At 40.1% G+C, this 25,572-nt stretch overlaps 1 protein-coding gene across 1 annotated transcript in view; it reads right to left on the reverse strand.

Moving 5' to 3' along the window:
- The window catches only part of Ttc7 (tetratricopeptide repeat domain 7), an 80,179-nt gene that overhangs the window by 24,247 nt on the left and 30,360 nt on the right, over positions 1-25,572 (reverse strand). The window contains exons 9-13 of the mRNA XM_071584367.1: positions 25,167-25,314; positions 11,923-12,111; positions 11,226-11,404; positions 6,334-6,646; positions 3,872-4,067 (exon numbers count right to left, since the gene is read on the reverse strand). Of these exons, the coding sequence (XP_071440468.1) occupies positions 3,872-4,067; positions 6,334-6,646; positions 11,226-11,404; positions 11,923-12,111; positions 25,167-25,314 (1,025 nt within the window). The remainder of the gene's footprint in view (positions 1-3,871; positions 4,068-6,333; positions 6,647-11,225; positions 11,405-11,922; positions 12,112-25,166; positions 25,315-25,572) is intronic.

Consider the following 25,572-nt stretch of genomic DNA (forward strand, 5'->3'; position numbering starts at 1 on the left):
TTGCATTTTAACAAAAGACATTGGGCTAGAAGGGACTGACTATAATGGGATATAAAAACTATAAATTTTTAAAATTGATTGCACTTTGCCTATTTTGTATTTATACAATATACATATTCATCTTAATGTATAAAGAGTAAAATAAAGTTACTATTTAATCCTTGAAACATTGTTTATATAATTTATTATTTCATTATTTTATATTTCATTATTTTTTAGAGTACCAGCAGGCTGTAGAGAAAATCATGAAAGATGGTAAGGAGCTAAGTACTATCGAAGAAAAATGGGAATATATCAAGAAAGTGTTATCGAAAGCCGTAAAAGACACTATTGGAACCGTTAACTTGAAAAACACTAGGAAACAATTTATCACAAATGAGATGATTACGAAGATGGAAGAATGTACACACTGACTTAGGCAAAATGAAGTACAAAGAGTTAAACAATAAATTGAGGCGGGCAACAAATAGGGCAAGGGAAGCATGGTGGAAGACACAGTGTGAGGATATGGAAAGTCTGCAGAGGATGGGTGAAATCGGTGCGCTGTATAGCAAAGTTAAATCTTTATCGGGAAGTAAGAAGGGAAGATCTATAATAAAATTGAGAGATAAGGCGGATAAGATAATAGTTGACACAGGAAAGATCCAAGAGAGATGGAAGGAATATATAGAAGAAATGTATAGTAAAGAACTTAGACAAACAATGTTAGACATATAAAATGAACATGACGTAGAGGAAGATAGTTTAGGTCCAGGCATACTCGACGATGAGATAGAAAGGGCAAAAAGAGAGATGAAACTAAATAAGGTCGTGGGGGTGGATAACATTCCCGCGGATCTACTGCAATTTTTAGGAAAATGTGGGAGGAAGAGGCTATATGGGCTGATTCGTAGTATTTATGAGGAAGGAATCTGGCCGGAAGATTTTGTGAGATCAATCTTAGTTCCTATTCCGAAAAAGGTAAAGGCTACATCGTGTGAGGACTACAGGACAGTAAGTTTTACATCCCACGCAGCTCAAGTTTTTCTCAGGATCATCGACAAAAGGACAGAGAGTAGGGCAAATGATTACTTAGGGGATGATCAGTTTGGGTTTAGGAAGGGGAGAGGCACGCCTGATGCCATTAATCGAGAAGGATGTAGAATACAATGAGGAAGTATTTGCCTGTTTTTTAGATTTCAACAAATCGTTCGATAGAGTGAATTGGGAAAAACTAATGAGTATATTGCAGAAAATAGGAATAGATTGGAGGGAAAGGAGGCTATTCCGCAACCTGTACATGTCTCAGACTGCTCAGGTGCGAGTGGGGAACGGAGAGTCGGGATGGGCAGTGTTAGGAAGAGGTGTAAGGCAGGGTTGCCCATTATCACCGTTGCTGTTCAACCTATATGTAGAGGAAATGATTAAAGAGCCATGGGAAGAACTGGAGGTAGGAATGAAAGTCGGCAGGGAATTCGTAAAATCAGTTAGGTTTGCTGATGACCAAGCTTTAGTTTGTCAGTCAGCCAAGGGGTTGCAAGCATTGCTGAGTGAATTGGAAACTCAGTGCGACAGATACGGGGTGAAAATCAATATTAATAAAAGAAAGGTTACGCGATTTTCTAGAAAGAAAAAGCCTAAGCTAAACATTAAAATAGGAGGGCAAAAACTAGAGCAGGTAGAACAGTTTACGTATCTCGGTAGTGTTTTGGACCGACACGGTCAAAGTAGTAGGGACGTAAGGAGAAGAATTGCGATAGGCAAAGAGGCTTTCACAAGGAGGAGGGAGTTGATGACAGGGACTTTGAGTAAGGATGTTAAGAAAAGACTCGTAAAACCTTTGATATGGAGCGTAGCTATGTATGGCACGGAAACATGGTCATTGAAGCAGCAAGGATAGAGGTAGATTGGAGGCTTTTGAAATGTGGTTGCAGAGAAGAATGGAGAAGGTGAAATGGACCGAGAAGAAAACAAATGAGGAAGTACTTGGTATGGTGGGGGAGGAGAGAGGTTTGCTGGGATAAATCCTATGGAGGCAGTAAAAATGGATGAAGGGCATATTGATTGGCAGTGGGATGTTGAAGACTGTGATTGAGGGGAGAATGTTAGGCAAACGAGGAAAGGGAAGGAATAGGATAGGGATGTTGGACGGGATGAAGGGAGGAAGAAAGTACTCAGAGATGAAGAGGGACCAGATGTAGAGTAGGATGATGGATTTTGGGTTTTGTTAGGAGTCACAACGTATTTATTTGGTTGTTATGTCCATCCAAAAACTTACCTTAACCGGAAGATTACCTAATAATAATAATAATAATAATTTCATTTTTGTTTAGAATGCTGTCCAGCAAAAAAAATTCTCAATACTTACTGAATATTCGAGGTCTGTTCAAAAAGTATCACGAATTTTTAATATTCGCGGGTTATGTATATTTAATTTTCAATTTTTTGTGGAGTTATGTTGGTACTTATGTCTCTCACTTATGCCGAAAAGTTTGGCCATTTTGAATATTCGGTTAATTGTTGACAACTGTTTGGCTGGGACGGGTTTTGGCTTGTCTTCGATATTTGACTGTTCCAAAAAATTGATCAAAGAATCTGTATCAAATTATGTGTGAGATACGAAATTAAGTGCACGGACACATTTCAAAAGTTGACTGTGGAATATGGAGAAGCTACCTTGGACCAAAGCAACGTTTGTCGGTGGCGCAAAATGTTCTTAGAGAGTCGAGAAGATGTGAAGGACAAAGAGCGTGCCAGACGCCCGAGCACGTCAACAACAGACGAAAAATTGATGAAGTGAAGAAAATAGTATTGGCCAATTGTCTAATCACCGTAAGAGAAGTTGCTGAGAACCTATACATATCGATTTGCTGGTGCCATTCGACTTTGCCAATGATTTGGGCATGGCACGGGTCGCATTTCGACCAAAAACAGCAACGCATTAACATTGCTAATGAGATGTTGGGCTCTGTCGGCAACAACCCCAATTTGCTTCTGAGGGTCATAACTGGTGACAAATCATGGGTTTATGGTTATGACGTGGAAACTAAAGCTCGATCATCCCAATGGAAGCTGCAGCACAAGACCAAGACCGAAAGAAGCGCGCCAAGTTCGGTCGCATGAGAAAGTTTTGCTTACAGTTTTCTTTGATTGCAGGGGCATGGTGCATCATGAATTCTTGCCACAGGGTAGAGAGGCAAATAAGGAATATTACCTGCAAGTTATGTGCAATTTGCGCGAAGCAATCCGCCACAAACGCCCAGATTTGAGGAAGAACAAAGAATGGCTTTTGCACCATGACATTGTCCCTGTTCACACATTGTTGCTTGTGCGCGAATTTTTGTGCACCAAAAACAACACACTAATGATGCCGCAGCCACAATATTCTCCAGATCTGGCCCCCAGGGACTTATTCTTGTTCCCGAAACTGAAGAGTTCCATGAAAGGACGACGCTAGGCTACGATTGACGAGATAAAGACTGCATCGAAGAATGAGCTGAACAAGATCACAAAAAATGATATTTTGAGGTACTTCGTGGATTGGAAAAATACGCTGGCACAAGTGTATAATATCTAATGGGGATTACTTTGAAGGGGACAACATAGATATACATGAATCAATAAATAATTTTTGAAAAAAACTGAAGTCTCAATAATTTTTTAACAGACCTCGTAAAACCATATCATAACATAAATATATTTGTAGTTTTTATCTCATCGTGTTTCTTGAAATACAAATTCTTGAAATTGAAATTACTCTTGCGCCTCAAGAAAGCCTCGAGATGAATGCTATTAGAAGAGATGGTGTTTTACATCCATCATTTTCCTTCATTTTATCGGGTCCTTATATGGTTAAACTGAGGTTGTAAAAGAGTTCAAAGAGAGGACGCACTTGAGTCCTTGTCCGAAATGTCTGCCGAGTAAAGCTGAAAGACAGAGCGGCTGGGTGTATCACTGCTCCTCTGCTCCGAGTAGTTGCGCCCTCCCTCGTCCCCATCTGCCCCGCCGCTGTTGTTGCTATCCTGCGTCTCATCCTTGTACAGGGTGCGCCAAAGGAGAAGCATCTCCTTAGCAGTCATTATGGCCACCTGTAAACGGGTACGTGCTTTCAGATACCTGAATGACCGAGCCAAGGAAATTAAATTACAGAAATATAACAGGTTGGAAAAGGAAAAATATTATCGGGATGATTCTTTTCATATTTGTAGATTTTTTGCAGAAGCGAACGATGGCCGAGGTTATTTGCGCCATTAGGAAGGGACAGGAAAGGAAGCATGGATAGAAACCTGGCGTCGGCATTAGCCTACTCTTGTTGAAAGGCCCTAAGGGGTCCACAGTTTAACGTCCCATCTGACAGACACCTCACTCACTCTCTCTACAAGTGCTTTCCACAAAGCACCTCAATTAGGGATACCACAGAAAAATATTTGTTGTCCCCAGGATTGGAACCCAGGCCCTCTCAGTGGGAAGCCTGTACGTTAGCCTCCGCACCATCCCAAACCCCTGTATGATTCTATTGGGCAAAAGCTGATTAAATCATTTATTCCTCTTGGATGCATATTGAGTCACTCCCAGATTTAAGCCTCACTCTCCCTTGGGGGTACACTGACTGTAAATCCACATTCTTTTCTCATGAGCAAGTTTACGAGTATTGTTGAAAATTTTGGGAGAGGGGGTGAGGAAGAAGCTGAAATGGCCAATGCCATGAGAGCATGAGCCTATGTTACATGTGCAATTGTGGATAATCAAAATCACATTAATACATCAATGGAAGCGCGAACAGCAGGATATAACTTTGGAAACTCAATGTTACCAGTCATTTAAGGAGATGTAGTACCAAAATAAATGGGCACAGATTAAGCAATCAGGGCACAAAGAGTTAATGGAATTCATAAACAAAAATTTGAAATTCCAAGAAACTGCGCGAGATGCCACAATAGTAACTTTTTAATGGATTCATCTGCCAAGTGTGCACTACAATAAAACAATCTTAGAGTGTAAAAATCATTTGCCATTACCAGGATTTGAACCTGGACCCTCCTGAACCTGGATTTTAACACACTGAAATTGTTGCATTGCAATGCACATTTAACGGATGACTCCATTAAAAGTTACTGTTGTCCAGCAACTGTTACTGCATCATCTTCTGCAGTTTCTTGGAATTTGTCAAAGGTGAAACACCCCTGGTGTTTACAGTTGGCTTTAACCTCGCAGACTGTGGTGCGTCGTGCACCACTACGAATGCCAGTGACATTGTATGCATGGTATTTCGTCAAAACATCTTGTTCCTTTAAAGCCCCCAAAATCTCCGAGTGTAAGAGGATGCCTCGATGGCTTAACAGGCTTAAACACTCGGCCAGACATCGAGGGATCCGGGTTCGAATCCCGGTCAAGGCCAATAATTTTTACTCTCTGAAATTGTTGCAGTGTACAAAAATGGAACTTTCAGTGTTCACTAGCGATTGTGACCTGTGTTATGAAAAAAATGGTGAAAAAAATCTACCCATGAAAATCATGGCACGGCTCTGATGCTTTAACCAAAAGCAAGCCAGAAGAATCCCTATTTCAGGTCCTATTCTGACAGAGAAAGCAAAGTTTTTCCTTCAGTGCTTGGAGGTGAACTTGGTGGTGGCCTTGCGTCATCACCCGTGGCATCTTGTCGGCCATCTTTAAAATGCTTAATCCGCTTGAAAACGGATGTTTTCTTCAGACAGCATTATCACCGTAAACAGCATTTCAGTAATTTCTTGATAACTTTTACTGCACTTCACCTAAAAAATTAATGTGGATTCATTACTCCGTGATTTTGTCAATTTCCATTTTCAACGAACAGTAAAAACAAGGGCAACAGAAACTAACGTAACTGACACCATACGCACAGCTCCATGATCCGCCAAGCACAGACGGCTCATTGGGGGTCTCAGGCAACTAGTGTCGCTGAAGGGCAGGGCTGTAGTACACATCATATTGCCACCAGATTGCACCAGTTTGTGCATTTATTGCACAAACCTCATACAACGATGAAATGACCCTCTGACCCATTCCAGACCCTTCGTGACATACTTGCTCTCTCATCTCTCCACTTATTTCCTTTGGACCTCCTCCCCCTTCACACTAATTTGATCTCTTTCATTTAGGTAAACCAAACTTTGTTCTTTAATGAGGCGCTTTTACTTGTTATCTCTTAAGTTTTTATAGATAACATTTGTTTTTTGCCCAATGTAATTGGCGTGATCCCTTTTGTGGACAAGATAAATAAGTAATAGATTTATTTTCCCAAGATTACGTCCCACTGCCAAAATAAGCTCAATATAATTAGCATTTTCAAAATCGAATCAACCTGGGACTGCTCACCTCATGCCTGCCAGTAAAGGCTTCCAGCGCTGCTCTCACATAGAGGAGGTTGAGGGATGACGGGTACTTTTCAAGTGAAGCATTGACCAACTCCAGAGCCTCATCATGCGCTCCCTCCGCAGAGAGGAGCAGCGCCAGCAGTTGGAGGGACGCATGGTGCTCTGCCCGAAGGGAGAGGGCCAATCTGACTCTCTGGCCTGCCTCCATCAGGTTGGTGCAGCGACTTGCCCCATCCACCACCCCTCCAAACGTTGCGAGGCAGAGCGCCAGGTAGTGCTGAGGGAGGTGATCACCTGCATCCGATTGCTCCGCTCTGAAAGTCCATCATCACCGAGAGAAACTAGAGCTGAAAAACTACTTGCTGAGTACACTGGCGGTGATGAATGCAAGATTATCATCAATCAATATCTCGACCGAAATGAGATCATGTCAGAAATTGAAACGTTAGACGCTGGATATTACTGAAATTAGGCATTTGTTATGCAGAGAAAAACTATTTCATCAGATTACGAAAGGGATTCATGGTATTAAGGAATAAGTTTTGCAAATTTACTGCAATTTGCTTTTTTCGCTCATCAAATCCAATCCCCCTCTTTACCTAGTGAGATTTTCAAAAAGATATTGAGCATATTTATGAAGGGATTTCAATAGATTCTAATATAACCACTTACATTAACAATAAATAATACGCCCATTTGACATATCAGAGGTCCTTTTTAACAAATCCTCTGTGGAAACATTTGTGCCGCTCACCTAAAAAAGCATGGCATTAAGGAGGGGGAAGTGTGCTTGGAATAGCATTGGCAGAAGAGATGGTAGGATGTGGTGGGAGGAGATGCCAAAATGCATTAACCATGGAGAGAGGACGCCGTCTAGTCTAGTGTCAACAACACCCTAAGCTAACTGATCTATGATGGCATCACAAAAATCTGACGGACAAACTGAACACATTTACAGATCCCAAAGAAGAAGGAATTTATGAAACAATTATAAACACTGAGATAGAGAGCAGACAGAGTTGAAAAAAAAGCATTCAATTCTAAGGGAGAATGTGATGCGGGCCATTTCTGAAATTTCTTAGATGACGTATATTTCATTATTAATTTTATGAATTTTGGTCGTTGCTTAGTAATCGGTTCACAATACATATTATAAATATGCATAAATAAATTCAATTATTACATTATGGAGTAAAATGTATTCCAAACTCAGTTCTTTGGATTTCATGCTACTTTGAGATTAAATACGTACTTCTTCATAAACTTTGTAATCCTTGCATTGTTTGGATTGTTGTATTTTTTAACATGGGTAACTACATAATAGATTCCTAAGTGTTTGGAGAACACGTGGATTAGAGTCCCAATCCCATGACATAAGTAACATGTTTCTACCAGCCAAAGGTTGGATACTTATCAAATCACTGTCCTATGCCGTATGTTCCAGGTGGGTAATGATCCTTCTAAATCCTATATCACCTGGAGATGTGGGTTTCCAACCAAAGGGAATCAATTTTGAGTGTCAATAGAGTGATTCGTTAAGCTCTATCATTGCGGCTCTTAAACCATTTTAATCTGCTGAAAATTTCTGGTAGATTTTGTTGCTGCCTCTTAATGTCAATTTTAATGACTTTTGGAAAGCAGGATCTATGTCCTGAATTAGAGGCATGATTTTCATTTCTGATACTCTCAAGTCAAGTGAGATCAATCAAAGATACCATGTTTTGTGGGATCACTGCCGATTTCAACAAAAAGTGTGTCATCAACACTTCCTTCCTCTGTCCTATTGCTGGGACCGGCCCTCAAAGATCTGTTCGCAGGGTATGAGCATATTTTCCTTAGAACCAAGTACAGCACTGTAGCCTGGGACCATTCGCCCTATTCTTCATGTCTATTTAAATTGTTGAAATGCACAAGGAGAATTTTTGTCAGTGAACATTAAGTACAAGTGAATCACACTTTAAGTGGTATAAATTTTACCAACTGCTGGTGTAAAGGATAATTTGAGCTTCTAAAGGCATCTTTCTAGACTGGCAATATTAAATTAACATTTCCTCAAGACATAAAGGGTTTTTTACCCCACTGCAAAATTAAAAGAGGAAAGGGAATAATGAGATTGGTGTGGTGATTTATGGGGAAAGTTAATCCCTTGTCAGTGATGAGACACACAAGAATATTAATCCTATATTCCCAGGGAACATATTCGGGGACTTACAAATACACACAAAGTCACACTGGTTAGCTCAAAGTGATTTATGAGGAAGTTTTTCCCTCGCCAGGGACCAGCTCTGGGCTACCACTTATTGGTTAACTAAGAAGAGACAAACCTATTCTGTTCCTGGTGAGGGAAAAACTTCCCCGCACACCACTTTGGGCTAACCAGTCCAAATGTGTGTGCCTTTGTAAGTCCCCAAATACACATCCTGGCAATATAGAATTAATTTCCTTATACTAAACCAATTTGGAAAAGTGCCCCCCCCCCTGTGTGAATGCAAATGTCTTAATATTTTGAAAGTGTGTCTGATCACTGGTGAGGGATTAGCTTTCCCCGTATCTACCAATGTCATCATTCCCCTTCCTTTTTTTCATACATCAGCTAGGGTGTTATTGGCACTAAAATACAACGTGCACCCTCTCCACGGTTAATGCATTTTGGAAGCTCCTCCTCTTTTCATAGCGGTGTAAAAAACCCTTTACGGCTTAAGGAAATATAATTCAATGAGTAAAATGCATTCACTCTGTTAAAGAATAATTGGATGCTTGATTTCATGTTACTAATGTAAAAGATAATGCTGTTTTGACATATCCTATACTTGATGTATCAAGTCTTGGGATCAATGCAAAAATATTATTACATACTTGGGTAAATCCCCTGATGATCTAGTGAGCCTTTTAGCAATCTGGACCATAATTATTTATGAATTAATTTTGTAATGGTTATGGCAGATCAAAGAAAGGCAAAATATTTGCGATAAAAGTGTGCCATAAGAACTGACTGTTAAAAGGTTTCAGCTTTAATGGAAAAATTGCAAGTATGGATGCCTGAATATGATTTTCAGCTCTCTCTGATCTATAATGCACATAAAATAGGTCTATACTGAAGAGCTTTGGCAGATATACATAAGCTTTACAAAGTGAATGCAAAAGACAAAACTGGCAGTGAAAGGGTGTCTACACTATGTGATTGTGCTAATCATACGCAAAAGGTAGAGAGTAATGTTGAGGGAAAATAGCAATTACCTCAAAGACTGACAAGGATAACATAGCTTTCTATGCCTCAATAAAAATTCAACAAATACACTCTTTATTGAGGTCCTCTATTCCATGACTATTCCCACAATGCTAACTCCCAGAGAAAATTCTTTGAATGTAAATTAGTTGGAACCAGGCCTTACAACTAATCTTCAAAAAAACATTAGAATGGTTTTACAAAGGTTGAGAAATGCTGTACAAATGGCAAAAAAAACTTAATTTTAATTTTCTCTTAACTACCAAGGAACTGAAAGAGATAATAGGGAAAATTTTGCAGATTCAAAATTTTTGGCAGCCATACAGGTCCTGTATCAAGCCATACAACTTGTATCTTCAATTTTTTTCCAAAAGGTAATTTTTATAATTTAAAATAATATACTAGAAAGGAGAAAAAGGTTCATTTTTTATCAGAAATTAATTTTTATGCATTATTCACAAGCACCATGTTAAAGCACAACTATGACACAAACTGATGATCATGAAAGAAGACTTTCATGCAACAGTTTTTAAATATTTATTTATATATTTATTTTTAAATATAAATTGAGAGAGATGCATGATTTTTATGCTTATCCTTCCTTTGCATTCAGCCAAAATATTATGCAAATCTTTTCACTAGAGGGCTTCCAAAATGTGTCTACAGATTTTGCTACCATCATATGGAAATAATGTTACTACATAACATGGATTCGGGTGCAACACTGCTGATTGAGCAGTATTGTGCCCACAGTGTTGTTGTATGTTATGTGCTACCAACTATCAAGAAAAACTGGTACTGACCCATAACTAGTAAAAAGTAATGAAAAATTGTGAAATATAAAACTGCAAATAAATGTCTGGGAGACATCATGAAATTTCTTTGAAATATTTCTGATTCCTGTTGACAGGCAAATGCTACTTGCATTGAAATAATTTCAAACTGGATTTTGCCAATTTCTCCCAGGTTATTTGCAGGCTTATACAATATAATATACAGGGTGAGGCGCTTAAATCCGGACAAGCACACATTTCCTCTGATGAGATTTCCTCGCCAGGTTAGCAAAACCTTCCCCAGACTTCTCCGAAGTGTTATACTTAGCCAAAATACCATAAACCGAGTATTTGGGGTACCAGAAGAAGAATGAAAATATTTCTAAATATAACGCCCTGCGGGAAAACTTTTGATAATAGCGGCTCTTCGATTGTACTCCGCACTTGTACGTAATATCTCGGCCATGTTGAGGTTTTCTGTTCATTACTGTTTACTAGATGCCTATAGCTTTCTAGAATGCAAATCACGACCTCCAGTGGAATTATGATGTGACGGGAAATTCAAATTGAAATTTTTCGGGATTCAAGCGCTGCAGCCTGCATGTGAGTCATTCAATGATTCCTCATAAAATCCAAAAGCTGGCGCTCAGAAAAGGTTTCCTTTAAGTATGATTCCTCTCTCACTAGACTGCTAGACTTGAAATGAGTTTTGTCTGGTGTTTAAACACTTCCATTGAAAATGCTTAGCACCTAGTTGTCATAATGTGAGTGTGCACACAAATCTGAGGATAAACTTTTTTAAGCCCAGTGGCACATCATTTTGAAGAGGCAGAGTGTGGAATTGGGATTAGATGGCAGTGGTGAATGATTGACTGGTCGGAGAGTTAAGCACACCTGCGGAAGCAGTCAATGGCTTGGCTGGCCAGCACACGCCGCTCCCTCTTGAGTTGGGATGCTTGGGCGAGGAGGTGGAGGCCAACTCCCAGGTGAAGGTGGCAGCGGGACAAGAGGCCACCCGGACTGCTTTGCTCTCGGAAGAGTGCTTTGCGACTCCACTCCACTCCCTCAGCCACCTGCACCCAAGGGAAAACTATTGTTGGACAACTTGATTAAGGCAAAACAAACAAAGGTCAGTGCTACACTAAAAAATCACCAATCATATAATTATGATTACGATTACTTGAGCACATAATCAAATTTATAAGAAAAACGATTTCTTTTCATCAAGTCAAAGTGATACAATCGGGAAGTGTGAAGAAAGAAACACAAAAGGAGAGACAGCCTCAGTGGTTCATGAGGAAACTTCCTCACCTAATGACCCACAGGTTCAATTCCCTAATAAGTGGATTTTGCTCCACCTGGGGATTCGAAGTGGTTTGTGGATTTCCTTGTTGTCATTTCATGTTCACATTTCCTTTATATCCCAATGTATAAGGGCAAAACCAGACTGTTTTCAGATTAGTACTAAATGAATAAATAAAGACTTCAAGAATTAGCCTCATGAAAACACAAACTCATTTAAATGGGATTAATAGTACTCACTCCCACTTTGGTACATGGCTGTCAAATCCAAAACGCCACAAATACTTACCCGGTTGAGGTGTTCATAGCAGAGCCGTGCCGCGAGGAGGCAGGGGAGTGTGGTGGCGGGAAGCTGCCTCGCCACCTGGCTCAGCACGGGGAGCGCAATGGCATAGCGGCCAGATGAGATGAGGCAAAGGGCTCGCTGCATCCACACATGGGGCTCCTCAAACGAGAACTTGAGGGCACGCTCAAACGACTGCAAGGAAGCACTCTCGTGCATCAGCACCACCACACACCTCTGTGCACACTCTAGTTATTTCAGGCATCGATCATTTCTATGATACAGCTGCTCATTTGAGGCAACCCCCAAAAAACACAACGAAAAAGAATTTGCTTAGCTTAGTTGGGAAACTACGTCATTTACTTGTTGGGGCAGCCAAGAATGCAGCCAATACTTGGGAAAACTCACATCGGACCAGCAAAAAATCTTGCATTATCATTTACTATTGTTTACATTAAGTCTTCATTCCATAAGCAACAATCCATGTTTTGGCAATTTATTTTCTGATATGAAAATTGTTTGCTTTACCAATTTCTGCAAAGAAAATCATCTGTAATCACTCATTTTCATTTAGCTGGTTACTTCAAAAATGCCTATTAATCAATGCATATTACCGATTATAATGGCCAGTGGTGAAAAAGTAATAGGGGAAGGCTGTACCTAACGTACAGCCGTCATGTTTACTTGATAATTAATGAATAAATTATATCTAACAAAGAAGGTATGCGATATAACAGATTCCTTGGACATGCATTTAAGTACAAGTATTGGCACTGCCATAACTACAATTTGCAACAAAGAATTATTGCTGCGAAGCCCCAGCTACATATGCATTGAAAATCATGCAGTTCCCAAGAAGGCAGGGAAAATATTTTCAAGTTTTGGACTTAAAACGCAAGAAGGGAGTATGAGTCACATTGTGAAAATTTATCTTTGAACTTTCGTACAATGCCCCCTTAAACCAAACATGTAATTGGAAGAGTACTGAAGAGGCCACATTAAGCAAAGCATACAAGTATTATTAACAAAGCGCCCATCTTATGAGGAGCGATCAAATGAAAACCTAACGGACAAATCCACCAGACCAGTCCATCCACCAACAAGATCATAAACCAACAACTGCATGTGCCAGTGAGCTGTCACTGTGCAGTTCTCCTATCACAGTGATGGCAGTATTGATTTGTAACAACTGCATTGCCACCTTTTGCATGGATTGTGTGTCACGGCAGGTATTTGGTTTTCATTTGAATACCCCTTATATTTAAACACAAGCCTGTCAAAAGAAATTTCTTGATCAGTAAAATCAAGAAATGATGAAGCAATGATTGTGAGTATGCTCAATGTCAAGCTGAGTATCATCAATAGTTTTTCCATAGAAGAAAAGTTGAGAACGTATGCAGTGTGTGGATTTCAGAAAACTTACTGGGCTACCTTACAGCGTGCCAAAAAATCTTTCAACAACCTTAGACTTACCAAGGCAGACAATAAATCTAGAGAGATTTGGAAAATTATTAACGAATCCAAGGGTCCACATCATGTACAAGATCTTCAACTGCAGGACTCCGCTGGTAATGCTATATCAGATTACTCTAAAATGGCCTCCATCCTGAATGATTTCTCTCTATCCCATCAAAATCCCACAGTTTCAGTCAATTCAGCTAATTATTAACTCATGCCATTCATTATATATATTCCCATGTTCAGCCATGGAACTGACCAACGTAATCAATAAATTACCTAACAAATTTAGTCCTGGATTAGATGACATCCCAGGGATAGTCATAAAAAGGTCGTTTAATGCTATTAAGGATCAGCTGCTGTTCTTAATTAATGAATCCCTAAAAACTGGAATTTTCCCAAGCCCTCTTAAATCAGCAAAAATTGTGCCAATATACAAAGGGAAAGGTTGCAAAATGGCAATGAATTCTTATAGACCAATATCCCTGTTGAACCAGCTGGGGAAAATATTTGAAATAGTTTTTTATCAACGTCTTGCATCATATCTTGAGACATATAAGCTATTATCCATATCTCAACATGGATTTAGGAAAACAAGGTCCACTACAACAGCCACATATCACATGGTGAATCAAATACTTTCAGGATTGGATAATAGAACTGAAACTTTAGGATTATTTTTTGATTTCAGTAAAGCTTTTGACTTCCGTCAACCATCAGTTACTCCTATATAAACTGAAATGCTATGGTATAAGAGGCACGCCCTACAAATGGATTGAATCTTATCTAAGTGAACGGCATCAGTATGTTGAGCTCTCAAGAAATGGCTCCAAATTTGTTTCCCCTGGTAGAGAAGTAACACTGGGTGTTCCCCAGGGTTCTGTACTTGGTCCTATTTTATTTTTAATCTATATCAATGATCTCCCAGACAATCTTTAGTTCATTAAGGGGATAGACCCAATACTGTATGCTGATGATACAAATATCATTGTATCAGCCTCCTCAGTAGACAGCTTGACAGAAAGAGCAGCCGAAGTAGCTCAGATTTTCAATGAATGGTGTCTTCATAACTTTCTAAAACCCAATATAAACAAGTCCAGCCTGATTTATTTTACTAATAAAAAGAAAGTTTCATATGAAATCTCAGTAGATGTAGAAGGTGTGAGCATTCCCCAAAATTCCAGTACCCAATTCCTGGGAGTAATCCTGCAGAAAAACATGTCTTGGGAGGAACATATTTTCAAGTTACGCAGAAAGTTAAGCTCCCTATGCTTCCTTATTAGAAATATTAGGTATTCTGTAAATTTAGAGGTCCTTCTATCCATTTACTATGGTGAATTTTATTCTCGTGTTACTTTCAGTATCCTCTTCTGGGGTTCCTCTCCCCATGTGGGCATAATCTTCAAAATCCAAAAGAGGATTATACTTATTATGAGCAATGCTCCTTGCGATGCACCATGTAAACCTCTCTTCAAAAGACTTGGTCGATTACCAGTACCTTGCATATATATATTTAATGTCATCTTACATGCAAAGGGTAATATTTCCCAGTACAAGTCCAACCACAATTACCATAGTCACTACACAAGGACCTGCAATGACCTGCACCAACCATTTGTCAGGACACACAATACTGACCATGGGCCCAAAGCAATGGGCTTAAGGTTATTCAATAAACTTCCCCATGAAATCAAATATGAAACAAAAGTACCTGTTTTCAAGAAAAAGCTGTTTAACCTTTTAAAAAATAATATGTTCTATTCTGTAAATGAATACCTTGAATTGTCGCTATGCAAGAAATAATGAGCTCTACGGCCTCTCAATTAAAGAAGAAAGGGGAAGAGAACTCCAATGGCCGTAAGAATTAGTTGCCAATCTCTCGTCAGACCAATTGTTGTGTTGGTGTGACGGGAATCACGTCAGGGACCAACCACAACCTCTCGACCAGAATACCCTCTGTGGTGGTTGACGGGAAATTAATCCGCGTCAGGGACCAACACACAGCCACACGCACACTATCCTGACTGAAATCCTTCACGAGGCTGTGAGACCCTGTTAAAGAATTTCAGATGGAGATGGAATCCTTCACGAGGCTGTAGAGTAGACCCCGTTAAAGATTCCAGGATATTCTCAAGCACACACTCTGTGACTGGCACAGACCAATCACACACACAAGCACTCAAGAAACGCACACACACTCAAAAGGGCCCAACTTCTGGGAGAATCTGGACACAGGTAGGAAATGCGTCGAACACGCGTGTTTCGGCCACAAAGTGGCCCTCTTCAGCGAACCGAAGGGAAAACACCTCCAACACAAGGTTGAAAGTAAACAACCGGAGACAAACGTCATATTTATATGGAGACTGTGGGAGTTGGGGGGACCAATCGAAATAGGTGGAAGATGGAAAGGGGAGGGGTACTTTAAACGTATTGGTGAAGAGGAAGGAGGGGGGGGGAGGAAAAACAGATACCAAGGGACTGAGTGGAACGGGAAGGGGTAATTATTGAAGGAGAAGGGGGGGGGCTTGGGCAAAAGTGAAAGGTATCCGAGTAATGGATTATGAAGGGGAATTGGGGGGGGGGGGGGGGGTTTGGGTTTAAACATATTTCCGTTGGACTATGGTCCAACGGAAATATGTTTCAAAACTAGAGAAGTCATTTCAAAAGGGAATACAGTGGGGAGAATGGAATCGGCCCTTTATCGTTATTGACAACCACATTTCTAAATTTGTGTATGAAAATGCTTTCGTATGCGTCTAAAAGGTGGTTGGGGGTCTGTTTGATCAACTTCAATTCCTTTTCTGATGTTTTATGGTCTTCCTTGAGTAAGTGTAGGGCAATGCTCGATTTATCTGATCTGTTGTATCTGTAATGGGCCATATGTTCTTTGAATCTAGTTTTAATATTCCTCCGCGTCTGGCCGATGTAAGTTGAATCGCAGGAGGAGCAGCTTATTTTGTAAATGCCGGACTTGTTTGAGGCGTCAATTTTGTCCTTAGTGTTGCCTAATAGATGTTTTAGTTTGTTGTTGCTGCTAAGTGATATATTAGCCCTTTTTTGTTAAATGTGGGTGGAACGGCAGTTTGATATACCGCGGGGTTTTATGTTGTGTGAGGGTGGTTGTGTTTTGAACTAGTTTTTTATGTTTGTGCTTTTTCACTAGATTGTCAATTATTGACTCTTTAAAGCCATTTTTAAAAGCTATAAGTTTGATGTTTTTTAATTCTTTGTAATAGTTGTTTCTATTTAATGGAATATTTACTAATCTGTGTACAAGGGCATGGAAGGTGCCCAGTTTGTGACTGTTGTGTGTGAAGGAATCATGATGTATGTAATTGTTGGTGTGTGTTGGTTTGCGATACACGTCGTATGATATTTTAGTATTTCTTGTTAATAGCAGATCAAGGAATGGAAGTTGGTTATTCTTTTCTAATTCGTATGTGAATTTAACCGAGGGGAATAAACTGTTTAAGTCGTTAATAAACTGATCTATGTTATATGTAGTGGTGTCAAAAATTGCAAAGATATCATCCACATATCTAACAAAAACGGAAGGGAAATAACTGAATTTCTTTTTGAACTCCTTCTCAAAGTGAGTCATAAATACATTAGCTATGAATGGGGATAGAGGGTTTCCCATCGCCGTTCCAAATTCTTGTTTATAAAACTTTCCTTGGAATTGAAAGAAATTTTGATTCATGACTAGGTTAGTTAGTCTGATATATTCATCAATTAACTTGGGATCCAGTTGTAATGATGTTAACCACACTTTTAGTGAGTTGATTGCTATGTCTACTGGTACGCTTGGAAAAAGGTTTGAAACATCAAAAGATACCATGACTTCTCCTTGACTGAAATTATGACTTTTGGTTTTGGATACGAAATCTATGGTATTTTTAAGAGAATGGGGGCTCGGGAAAACCAATTTGTTAAACTCACAAACCAGCCACTTGGATATGAGAAATGTGGGAGAATCTATGCCTGAAACAATAAACTACAAGTCCTAAACTACAGTCAGGCACACATAAGGACGTTATTCAACATCAAAATAATTTAACTATACTTGTTATAAATTGCAGAAGCCTCAAGAACAAATCAGCGGATCTTGAACACATAATCCAAACTCATTCCGCTGATATAGTATTAGGCACAGAGAGTTGGCTGTGCAATGACATAAACAACCAAGAAATTTTCCCAATAGATTTCAAAGTTTACCGACACGATAGAGATACAAGACCCGGAGGAGGGGTTTTCGTGGCAGTTAAAAGTCATTTTGAAAGCAGGCAAGTTTCATTTGAAAATAATAACATAGAAAGTGTTTGGTGCACCTTAATACGGACCAATCAACCCAACATAAATTTATGCTCTTTCTACAGACCTCCAGACTCAGATTTGAAAACACTTCACACCCTCAACGATCAAATTTACAATTTTACACGTAAATATAATAACAGCATAAACATAATTGGTGGCGACTTTAATCTCCCTGGTATAGATTGGGACAACAATATCGTTAAATCTGGGACCCGTGATCGCGAATCTTGCAATTCCATGATAAAATTGGTTCAAAGAAACTCCCTCCATCAAGCAGTACGCATGCCCACCCGTGGAAAGAACATATTGGATCTATTTCTCACAAACACGCCTGAACGGATTATCAGTGTATCAACTGATGAGGGCTTGAGTGACCATTAAGCAATTAATGTCCACTTGGACATAGAAATAAAAATGATTGTTAAACCAAAAAGAAAAATTTATAATTACCATAAAGCAGAATTTGAATCTTTTGCCAATCAATTAAACTCTTCACTACCCGAGTTCAAAACCCGCTTAAGTCATGTCAACGTGGAAGAAACTTGGACAGAATTTGTCAATATCATGCAAAAAGGAATCGTAGATTTCATACCTATAAAATACGTTAAAGCAAATCGCGACCCCAGGTGGTACAATAAAGACGTTAGAAAAGCCCTTCGAAAGCAGAGAATGCTACACTCTAGGGTAAAGAGGGCAGGCGTGAACACATCATCCCCTGAGAATAAACAATTATGGGACACATATAGATCCTCTAAAATTGAAACCAAAACACAATTACGTAGCGCCTTACTGGACTTTAAACGCAAAGTACTTTGCGAGCACTTGGACACTGACCCCAAAGCTTTCTGGTCATATGTTAGGGAAGTAAATGGGAGTAAACAAACCGTGGCTTGCTTAAGGGATTGTAGCAATATAATTCATACAGACAGCGAGGGTAAAGCTAACATCCTAAATTCATTCTTCCAAAGCGTTTTCTCGAATGATGTTGCCACCGCACATCTCCAAGAAACAATACATATTCCACCCATGGAAAAAATAACAGTGGACCAACAAGGAATTCTAAAATTGCTTAACGAGATTAAACCCAACAAATCCCCGGGTCCCGAAAATATACCAGCTAGGGTGATAAAACATTTAGCTCCAAACATTGCCCCGTACCTTGAGTTTATATTTAACAAATCCCTCACAGAGTGCAAAGTACCTAAGATTTGGAAAACCGCGCAAATAACGCCTATTTTTAAAGGTGGTGACAGGGAGGATCCCAGTAATTACAGACCTATATCTCTCACTTCTATCTGTTGCAAAATCTTAGAGCACATAATTGTCAGTTCAATAATGAGACACCTTGACAATATTAACTTTTTAAGTGACAATCAACACGGATTCAGGAAAACCCGCTCCTGCGAGACCCAATTAGGATTATTTACACATGATTTACTTTTATCGGGTGAGAGAGGTAGGCAAGTGGATGCCATCTTCTTAGATTTTCAAAAGGCATTTGATAAGGTCCCACATGGTAAACTCATTCATAAATTAAAGGTCGCGGGTATAAACAAGGGCGCCATAAGTTGGGTTAAAGATTTTCTTTCAGAGCGGGAACAGAGGGTAGTCCTAGATGGTGCTAGTTCCGACAGCGTTCGAGTCACGTCGGGGGTACCTCAGGGAAGTGTGATCGGGCCGTTGCTTTTCTTGATTTTTGTTAACGATTTGAACCGCGAAGTGAAAAGTAAAATTAGGATGTTCGCGGATGACACAGTGATCTATCGGGAGATATCTGGGGATGAGGATCGTTTTATTCTAGAGCAGGATTTAGATTGCATTACTAAATGGTGTTCTAACTGGGGATTGACTCTAAATTATAATAAATGTTCAGTGGTAAATTTCTTTAAAAGATCGACGGGATTTGCTTACAAATTAGCTGGAGGTGACCTGGCAGTAGTTGATACGGTAAAATACCTAGGTGTCACATTCACAAAAGACTTAACTTGGGGGACTCACATACGTAAAGTCTGCGGTCAAGCATATAAAAAATTGGGATTCATTAGACGCATTGTCGGCAAAAGTGACTCGAAGGTCAAGGAACGTTGTTACCACGCTCTTGTAAGGCCTCATTTAGAATACGCATGCAGCGTGTGGGATCCGAGTGAAAAAGGTCTCATTCGGGAAATTGAGAAGGTTCAACGCCGGGCAGCCCGTTTTGTAAAAAATTCCTACGATAAAACGCAAAGCGTCACCGAAATGCTCATGGATTTGGGGTGGGAATCATTGGCTGAGAGACGATTCAATGCAAGATTGAAATTATTAAATAAATTTAGATCCGCATGTTTCAGCACCGAGGTCTCGCAAATTATTCGTACTCCTACATACATTAGTCGCTTGGATCATGCATATAAAATTCGGGAAATAGATGCCAGAACTAGCCGACTCAAGGACTCCTTCTTCCCACGGACAATACGGGATAGCAACTGCAGGGTTATAGATAGCAAAAATTCCACTTGCCACCCTCAGCGTCTAAAAAATAATTAGTTGTATTTAAATGCATGCTCTTCCACTAACCTTATGTGTTTTGCTATAATAACCCATTCTTTCTGAATGACCTCATTCGTGTTCCGTTCATCTGTTTTTAAGTCTCCCTTTCAATCCCTCGTCCCTCTCCGCGGGGGGAAATTCCTGCTACCTGCAATGTTGGGTCGCATTCCATTCCCTTTACAGACTCTTTGGGGGTAGAGTGTTTTGTGGTGCATTTTCATGTGGTAGTGATGTTTCAATTTCTTGCTTGTTGTGTCCTAGGTTCCGTGTTGTAGGATGGCTTTCGTGCTGCATCATGGGGTGCAGTTTTTTAGTGGTTTTGCGGTATATGTGTTTGCATGAGTATTGGATGAAGGGATTTTTGCATGAGTGTGTGCGCTGCTGTGGGTGTAATTTTCCGTGTTTTTTTTTTGCATGTGGTATTTTTCTTTTTTACGGTTGGTGACCTAACACCCCCCGCCACACGCCCTTGCGGCGGCTTGCGGGGTATTATGTAGATGTAGATGAACAATGGGTCTCATGGGGAGACCAACTTTGTGGACTTTAGGTAAGCAATATAATCTAGGTAAAATTGGATTTGACACTGAAAGTCTGAATTTAGTTTTTTTATCAATGAGGGATGGGCAGTCGTTTAGCACGTTTTTAACTTGAGTTATAAGTTTATTAAGGGGATTCTTTTTCACTTCAATATATGGCCCAGATGATATTAGGTTGCTCACTTTATCGAAATAGTCTAATTTATTTAAAATGACACAGAGGTTACCTTTGTCTGCTTTCATATAGAAACAATTTTTCCTTTTTAAAGAGGTAACAATTTGATTTAAATTCTGTGATTCAAGCTTGCGTTGGAAGACTGGGTGGTTGAGGTTATTTTTAATCTGATTTTCGCAGGCTTTCCGTAAAAAATCTTTTGTGGGAAAGTCAAATGGATACAGAGATCCTTCTATGTGGGCTATTAAATCCTCCAAGGGACTATTTTTTGGCTGTATGCTAAAGTTTAGACCATAATTGAGCAACTTCAACTCTTGTTGTGAAAACGTTTCATCGGACAAGTTGCAAACATTGGAGAATCCTTTGTTGTCAGAGGAAGAAGAAGCTTTGGACTCACCGATAAGTTTTGCTAGTTTACGATTGATGCAGCGGGCTTTCTGTTCTCGTTTCTTGAGAACTACGATGTGGATTCTCCCGTCGATTTCTATCCAGTCTTGAAAATCGGTGTCGGATAATCTCCGAGTCAGTTTTAAATGCAAACTGTAGGTTTGCAATTCCAGGTAACTACGTTTGGCGTAGAGAGATATTATTTCGGAGTGAAGGGCTTTGCGTCGTAACGCTTCGTCAATATCCAGATTTCTTTTACGATACAGAGCAAGTGAATTGATGAACTTAGGATAAATATTGTTTCGTTTACAACACTTTAAAAAACGGATGTCTTCGGCAATTTTCCCTATTTTGGTTTTCAATTGATGGTACTTATTAAGCTCAAATGACTGGAAAGCCATAATATAGCAAGAAATAATGAGCTCTACGGCCTCTCAATTAAAGAAGAAAGGGGAAGAGAACTCCAATGGCCCTAAGAATTAGTTGCCAATCTCTCGTCAGACCAATTGTTGTGTTGGTGTGACGGGAATCACGTCAGGGACCAACCACAACCTCTCGACCAGAATACCCTCTGTGGTGGTTGACGGGAAATTAATCCGCGTCAGGGACCAACACACAGCCACACGCACACTATCCTGACTGAAATCCTTCACGAGGCTGTGAGACCCTGTTAAAGAATTTCAGATGGAGATGGAATCCTTCACGAGGCTGTAGAGTAGACCCCGTTAAAGATTCCAGGATATTCTCAAGCACACACTCTGTGACTGGCACAGACCAATCACACACACAAGCACTCAAGAAACGCACACACACTCAAAAGGGCCCAACTTCTGGGAGAATCTGGACACAGGTAAAGAGCAACTAGGAAATGCGTCGAACACGCGTGTTTCGGCCACAAAGTGGCCCTCTTCAGCGAACCGAAGGGAAAACACCTCCAACACAAGGTTGAAAGTAAACAACCGGAGACAAACGTCATATTTATATAGAGACTGTGGGAGTTGGGGGGACCAATCGAAATAGGTGGAAGATGGAAAGGGGAGGGGTACTTTAAACGTATTGGTGAAGAGGAAGGAGGGGGGGGGGGGAGGAAAAACAGATACCAAGGGACTGAGTGGAACGGGAAGGAGTAATTATTGAAGGAGAAGGGGGGGGGCTTGGGCAAAAGTGAAAGGTATCCGAGTAATGGATTATGAAGGGGAATTGGGGGGGGGGGGGGTTTGGGTTTAAACATATTTCCGTTGGACCATAGTCCAACGGAAATATGTTTCAAAACTAGAGAAGTCATTTCAAAAGGGAATACAGTGGGGAGAATGGAATCGGCCCTTTATCGTTATTGACAACCACATTTCTAAATTTGTGTATGAAAATGCTTTCGTATGCGTCTAAAAGGTGGTTGGGGGTCTGTTTGATCAACTTCAATTCCTTTTCTGATGTTTTATGGTCTTCCTTGAGTAAGTGTAGGGCAATGCTCGATTGGTCCCCCCAACTCCCACAGTCTCTATATAAATATGACGTTTGTCTCCGGTTGTTTACTTTCAACCTTGTGTTGGAGGTGTTTTCCCTTCGGTTCGCTGAAGAGGGCCACTTTGTGGCCGAAACACGCGTGTTCGACGCATTTCCTAGTTGCTCTTTACCTGTGTCCAGATTCTCCCAGAAGTTGGGCCCTTTTGAGTATGTGTGCGTTTCTTGAGTGTTTGTGTGTGTGATTGGTCTGTGCCAGTCACAGAGTGTGTGCTTGAGAATATCCTGGAATCTTTAACGGGGTCTACTCTACAGCCTCGTGATGGATTCCATCTCCATCTGAAATTCTTTAACAGGGTCTCACAGCCTCGTGAAGGATTTCAGTCAGGATAGTGTGCGTGTGGCTGTGTGTTGGTCCCTGACGCGGATTAATTTCCCGTAAACCACCACAGAGGGTATTCTGGTCGAGAGGTTGTGGTTGGTCCCTGACGTGATTCCCGTCACACCAACACAACAATTGGTCTGACGAGAGATTGGCAACTAATTCTTACGGCCATTGGAGTTCTCTTCCCCTTTCTTCTTTTGTCGCTATGCGTCAATTCCGGCTTAAACAATTAATATGTAATTATACTAGTGTATTGGTATGTATATATATATATACATAGGACATATAATATAGGACACGTCAAATATAATTTTCACAATTTCACAATAGAAGAGATACAATGTATATATATATTATATTTGACGTGTCCTATATTTGTGTATGTATGAATATGCAACAAATCTCCGGACAAATAAATGTATTATTATTATTACCAATAACTGATGCCTGTCATATGCCAGACCTAAAGAACTTATTGAAACATACCAAGAGAGCTAGACTTTTCAGCACATTGGACTTGAATTTTAGGCATTGGCCACGAGAGGTTGAGGAGGGGTTTAGCACAATTGTAGCGTACGCAACACGCATTTATGATTCATTATTCCATGAAGGTAATGGATACAGCTCCATCTCAAATATTTCACGACCACAAATGCAAGAAGTCTCAGCCATAGACCAGCTGGCCTGAAAACATGATTATTGCAAAAAATGATGCAGAGCAATCCATTGGGGAGGACTGCCATGAGACCTGCGCAGACCTACCTTGCCTTTACATTCGGCAATGTTTCTCTAGGTGGCCCAAATGCGGACAGATTAACACAAGACTGCACACACAGAAATTTCTCAGGCGATGTTGACCCATGATGATGCCATGAACAATGCTTTCTTTTCATCAATTTTGACATCGCAAAAGACATGGATGCCACTTCTCAATGAAGTTAAATGGCCGTCAGCACATAGGCTCACTGCCACCAAAGACATTTATGGGCCGTTGCTATCAGTGCTGCGGATATGACGGTGGCTGTGTGCGTCAGGGCAGCAAGGGCACATTCCTTACTCATTGCGTTCTGAAGGACCCAACAGTGACGACTATATCATCCTACGAACATGTTTTCGGGATGCAGCTCCTCCCAGCACTGCCAGGGAGAAGCCTGCACGAATGTTTTTCCATCCAAGGGAACAAACCTCCCAACAGGGCGATCTTCGCTTGGTCTTCGGAACAACAACTTTGTCATGATGCCTCATGTTCCCCCACTCTCACAACCTCGATCCTAGGAATTTTCAGCTTTTTGAAATGTTGAAGGATACTTTACAGGAACAAAATTTTCTTTTATATTTTCTTTAATTTAAAAAATTTAAGTTTTGAGCTGTTGCATCAGCAATTTTCCAGTCGGGGAAAAAGGGTCTTCACAGAAGCATTCTCAGGAGACATGACATGGTGGTGTCAATATTGTGAAGAATTTGTACATGCACAGGGAGAATATCTTAAGTAGGAAGAGAAGTTTCAAATTTCTGTTATAAGTAGTTGGTTAGAAAATATTAGAAGACCTTACAACTTGAACAGACTTATCTGATAATAATATCTGGTTATCCTGGAGAAGTTTGTGACGTTCATTTGGCTTATGCGTTGAACTAGAGTAAGAGCGTTTCATGGCATCTGGAACACCTGAACTGTAAATCAACACTGTAAACTGTGAGACGAAAAAATGTCATTTCATGTTACCAACAGCGGAATACTTGAGACACATTTTGGAACCTGAAGGACTAGAAACCTTCTATGCTTAATGAATAAAATTACAGAAAAGAGTAAACTTTGACCAATTTGGAAGGAGAGAGAGAGAGAGAGATAAACATGAGTTTTGAACAAAAAAGTGGGGAAAATTTAGGGATTCAAAGAGAAGAGAGTGAAGTGAGGTGAGTAATCCAGTTGTGCATGTGCTTAAAATTACAAAATTCAAAGTCACACAGAAGTAAGAGAATAATATTGGGAGAAGGAGTCACAAACCTCATTCAAAAGGTGAGAGAGTCCCCATCGCACAAGAGTGATTGCCAAGAGGTCATACACGGCGGTGGTATTGTCATAGGCGTGCACCCGTGCTTCCCGGAACTCTGGACTTTGGCTCAGCACTGCATCCCTGACAGCCATCGCCTCACTGCAATCGGTGATTATCAGTCATGCTTCCGAGAAATTATTAATTAATACAAGAGTCTTTAAAGCATGCTACCAGAGTATCTTAATCAGACTAGAGAGAAAGACAAAAGACCCCGTTATTTTTTTATAAATGAATAGAGGAGCTATTCATACCATATGACTTTATTACCTAGCATCACAGGTTTACAAGAAAAACAAATTTGCACTTCTCCACAGATTTATTTGTAACGTACAATGCGTTTCAGTTCATCAAACAATC

This window comes from Hetaerina americana, unplaced genomic scaffold (genome assembly GCF_022747635.1).
Source record: "Hetaerina americana unplaced genomic scaffold, ioHetAmer1.1.p SCAF_18, whole genome shotgun sequence".
NCBI classification, from domain to species: Eukaryota; Metazoa; Arthropoda; class Insecta; order Odonata; family Calopterygidae; genus Hetaerina; species Hetaerina americana.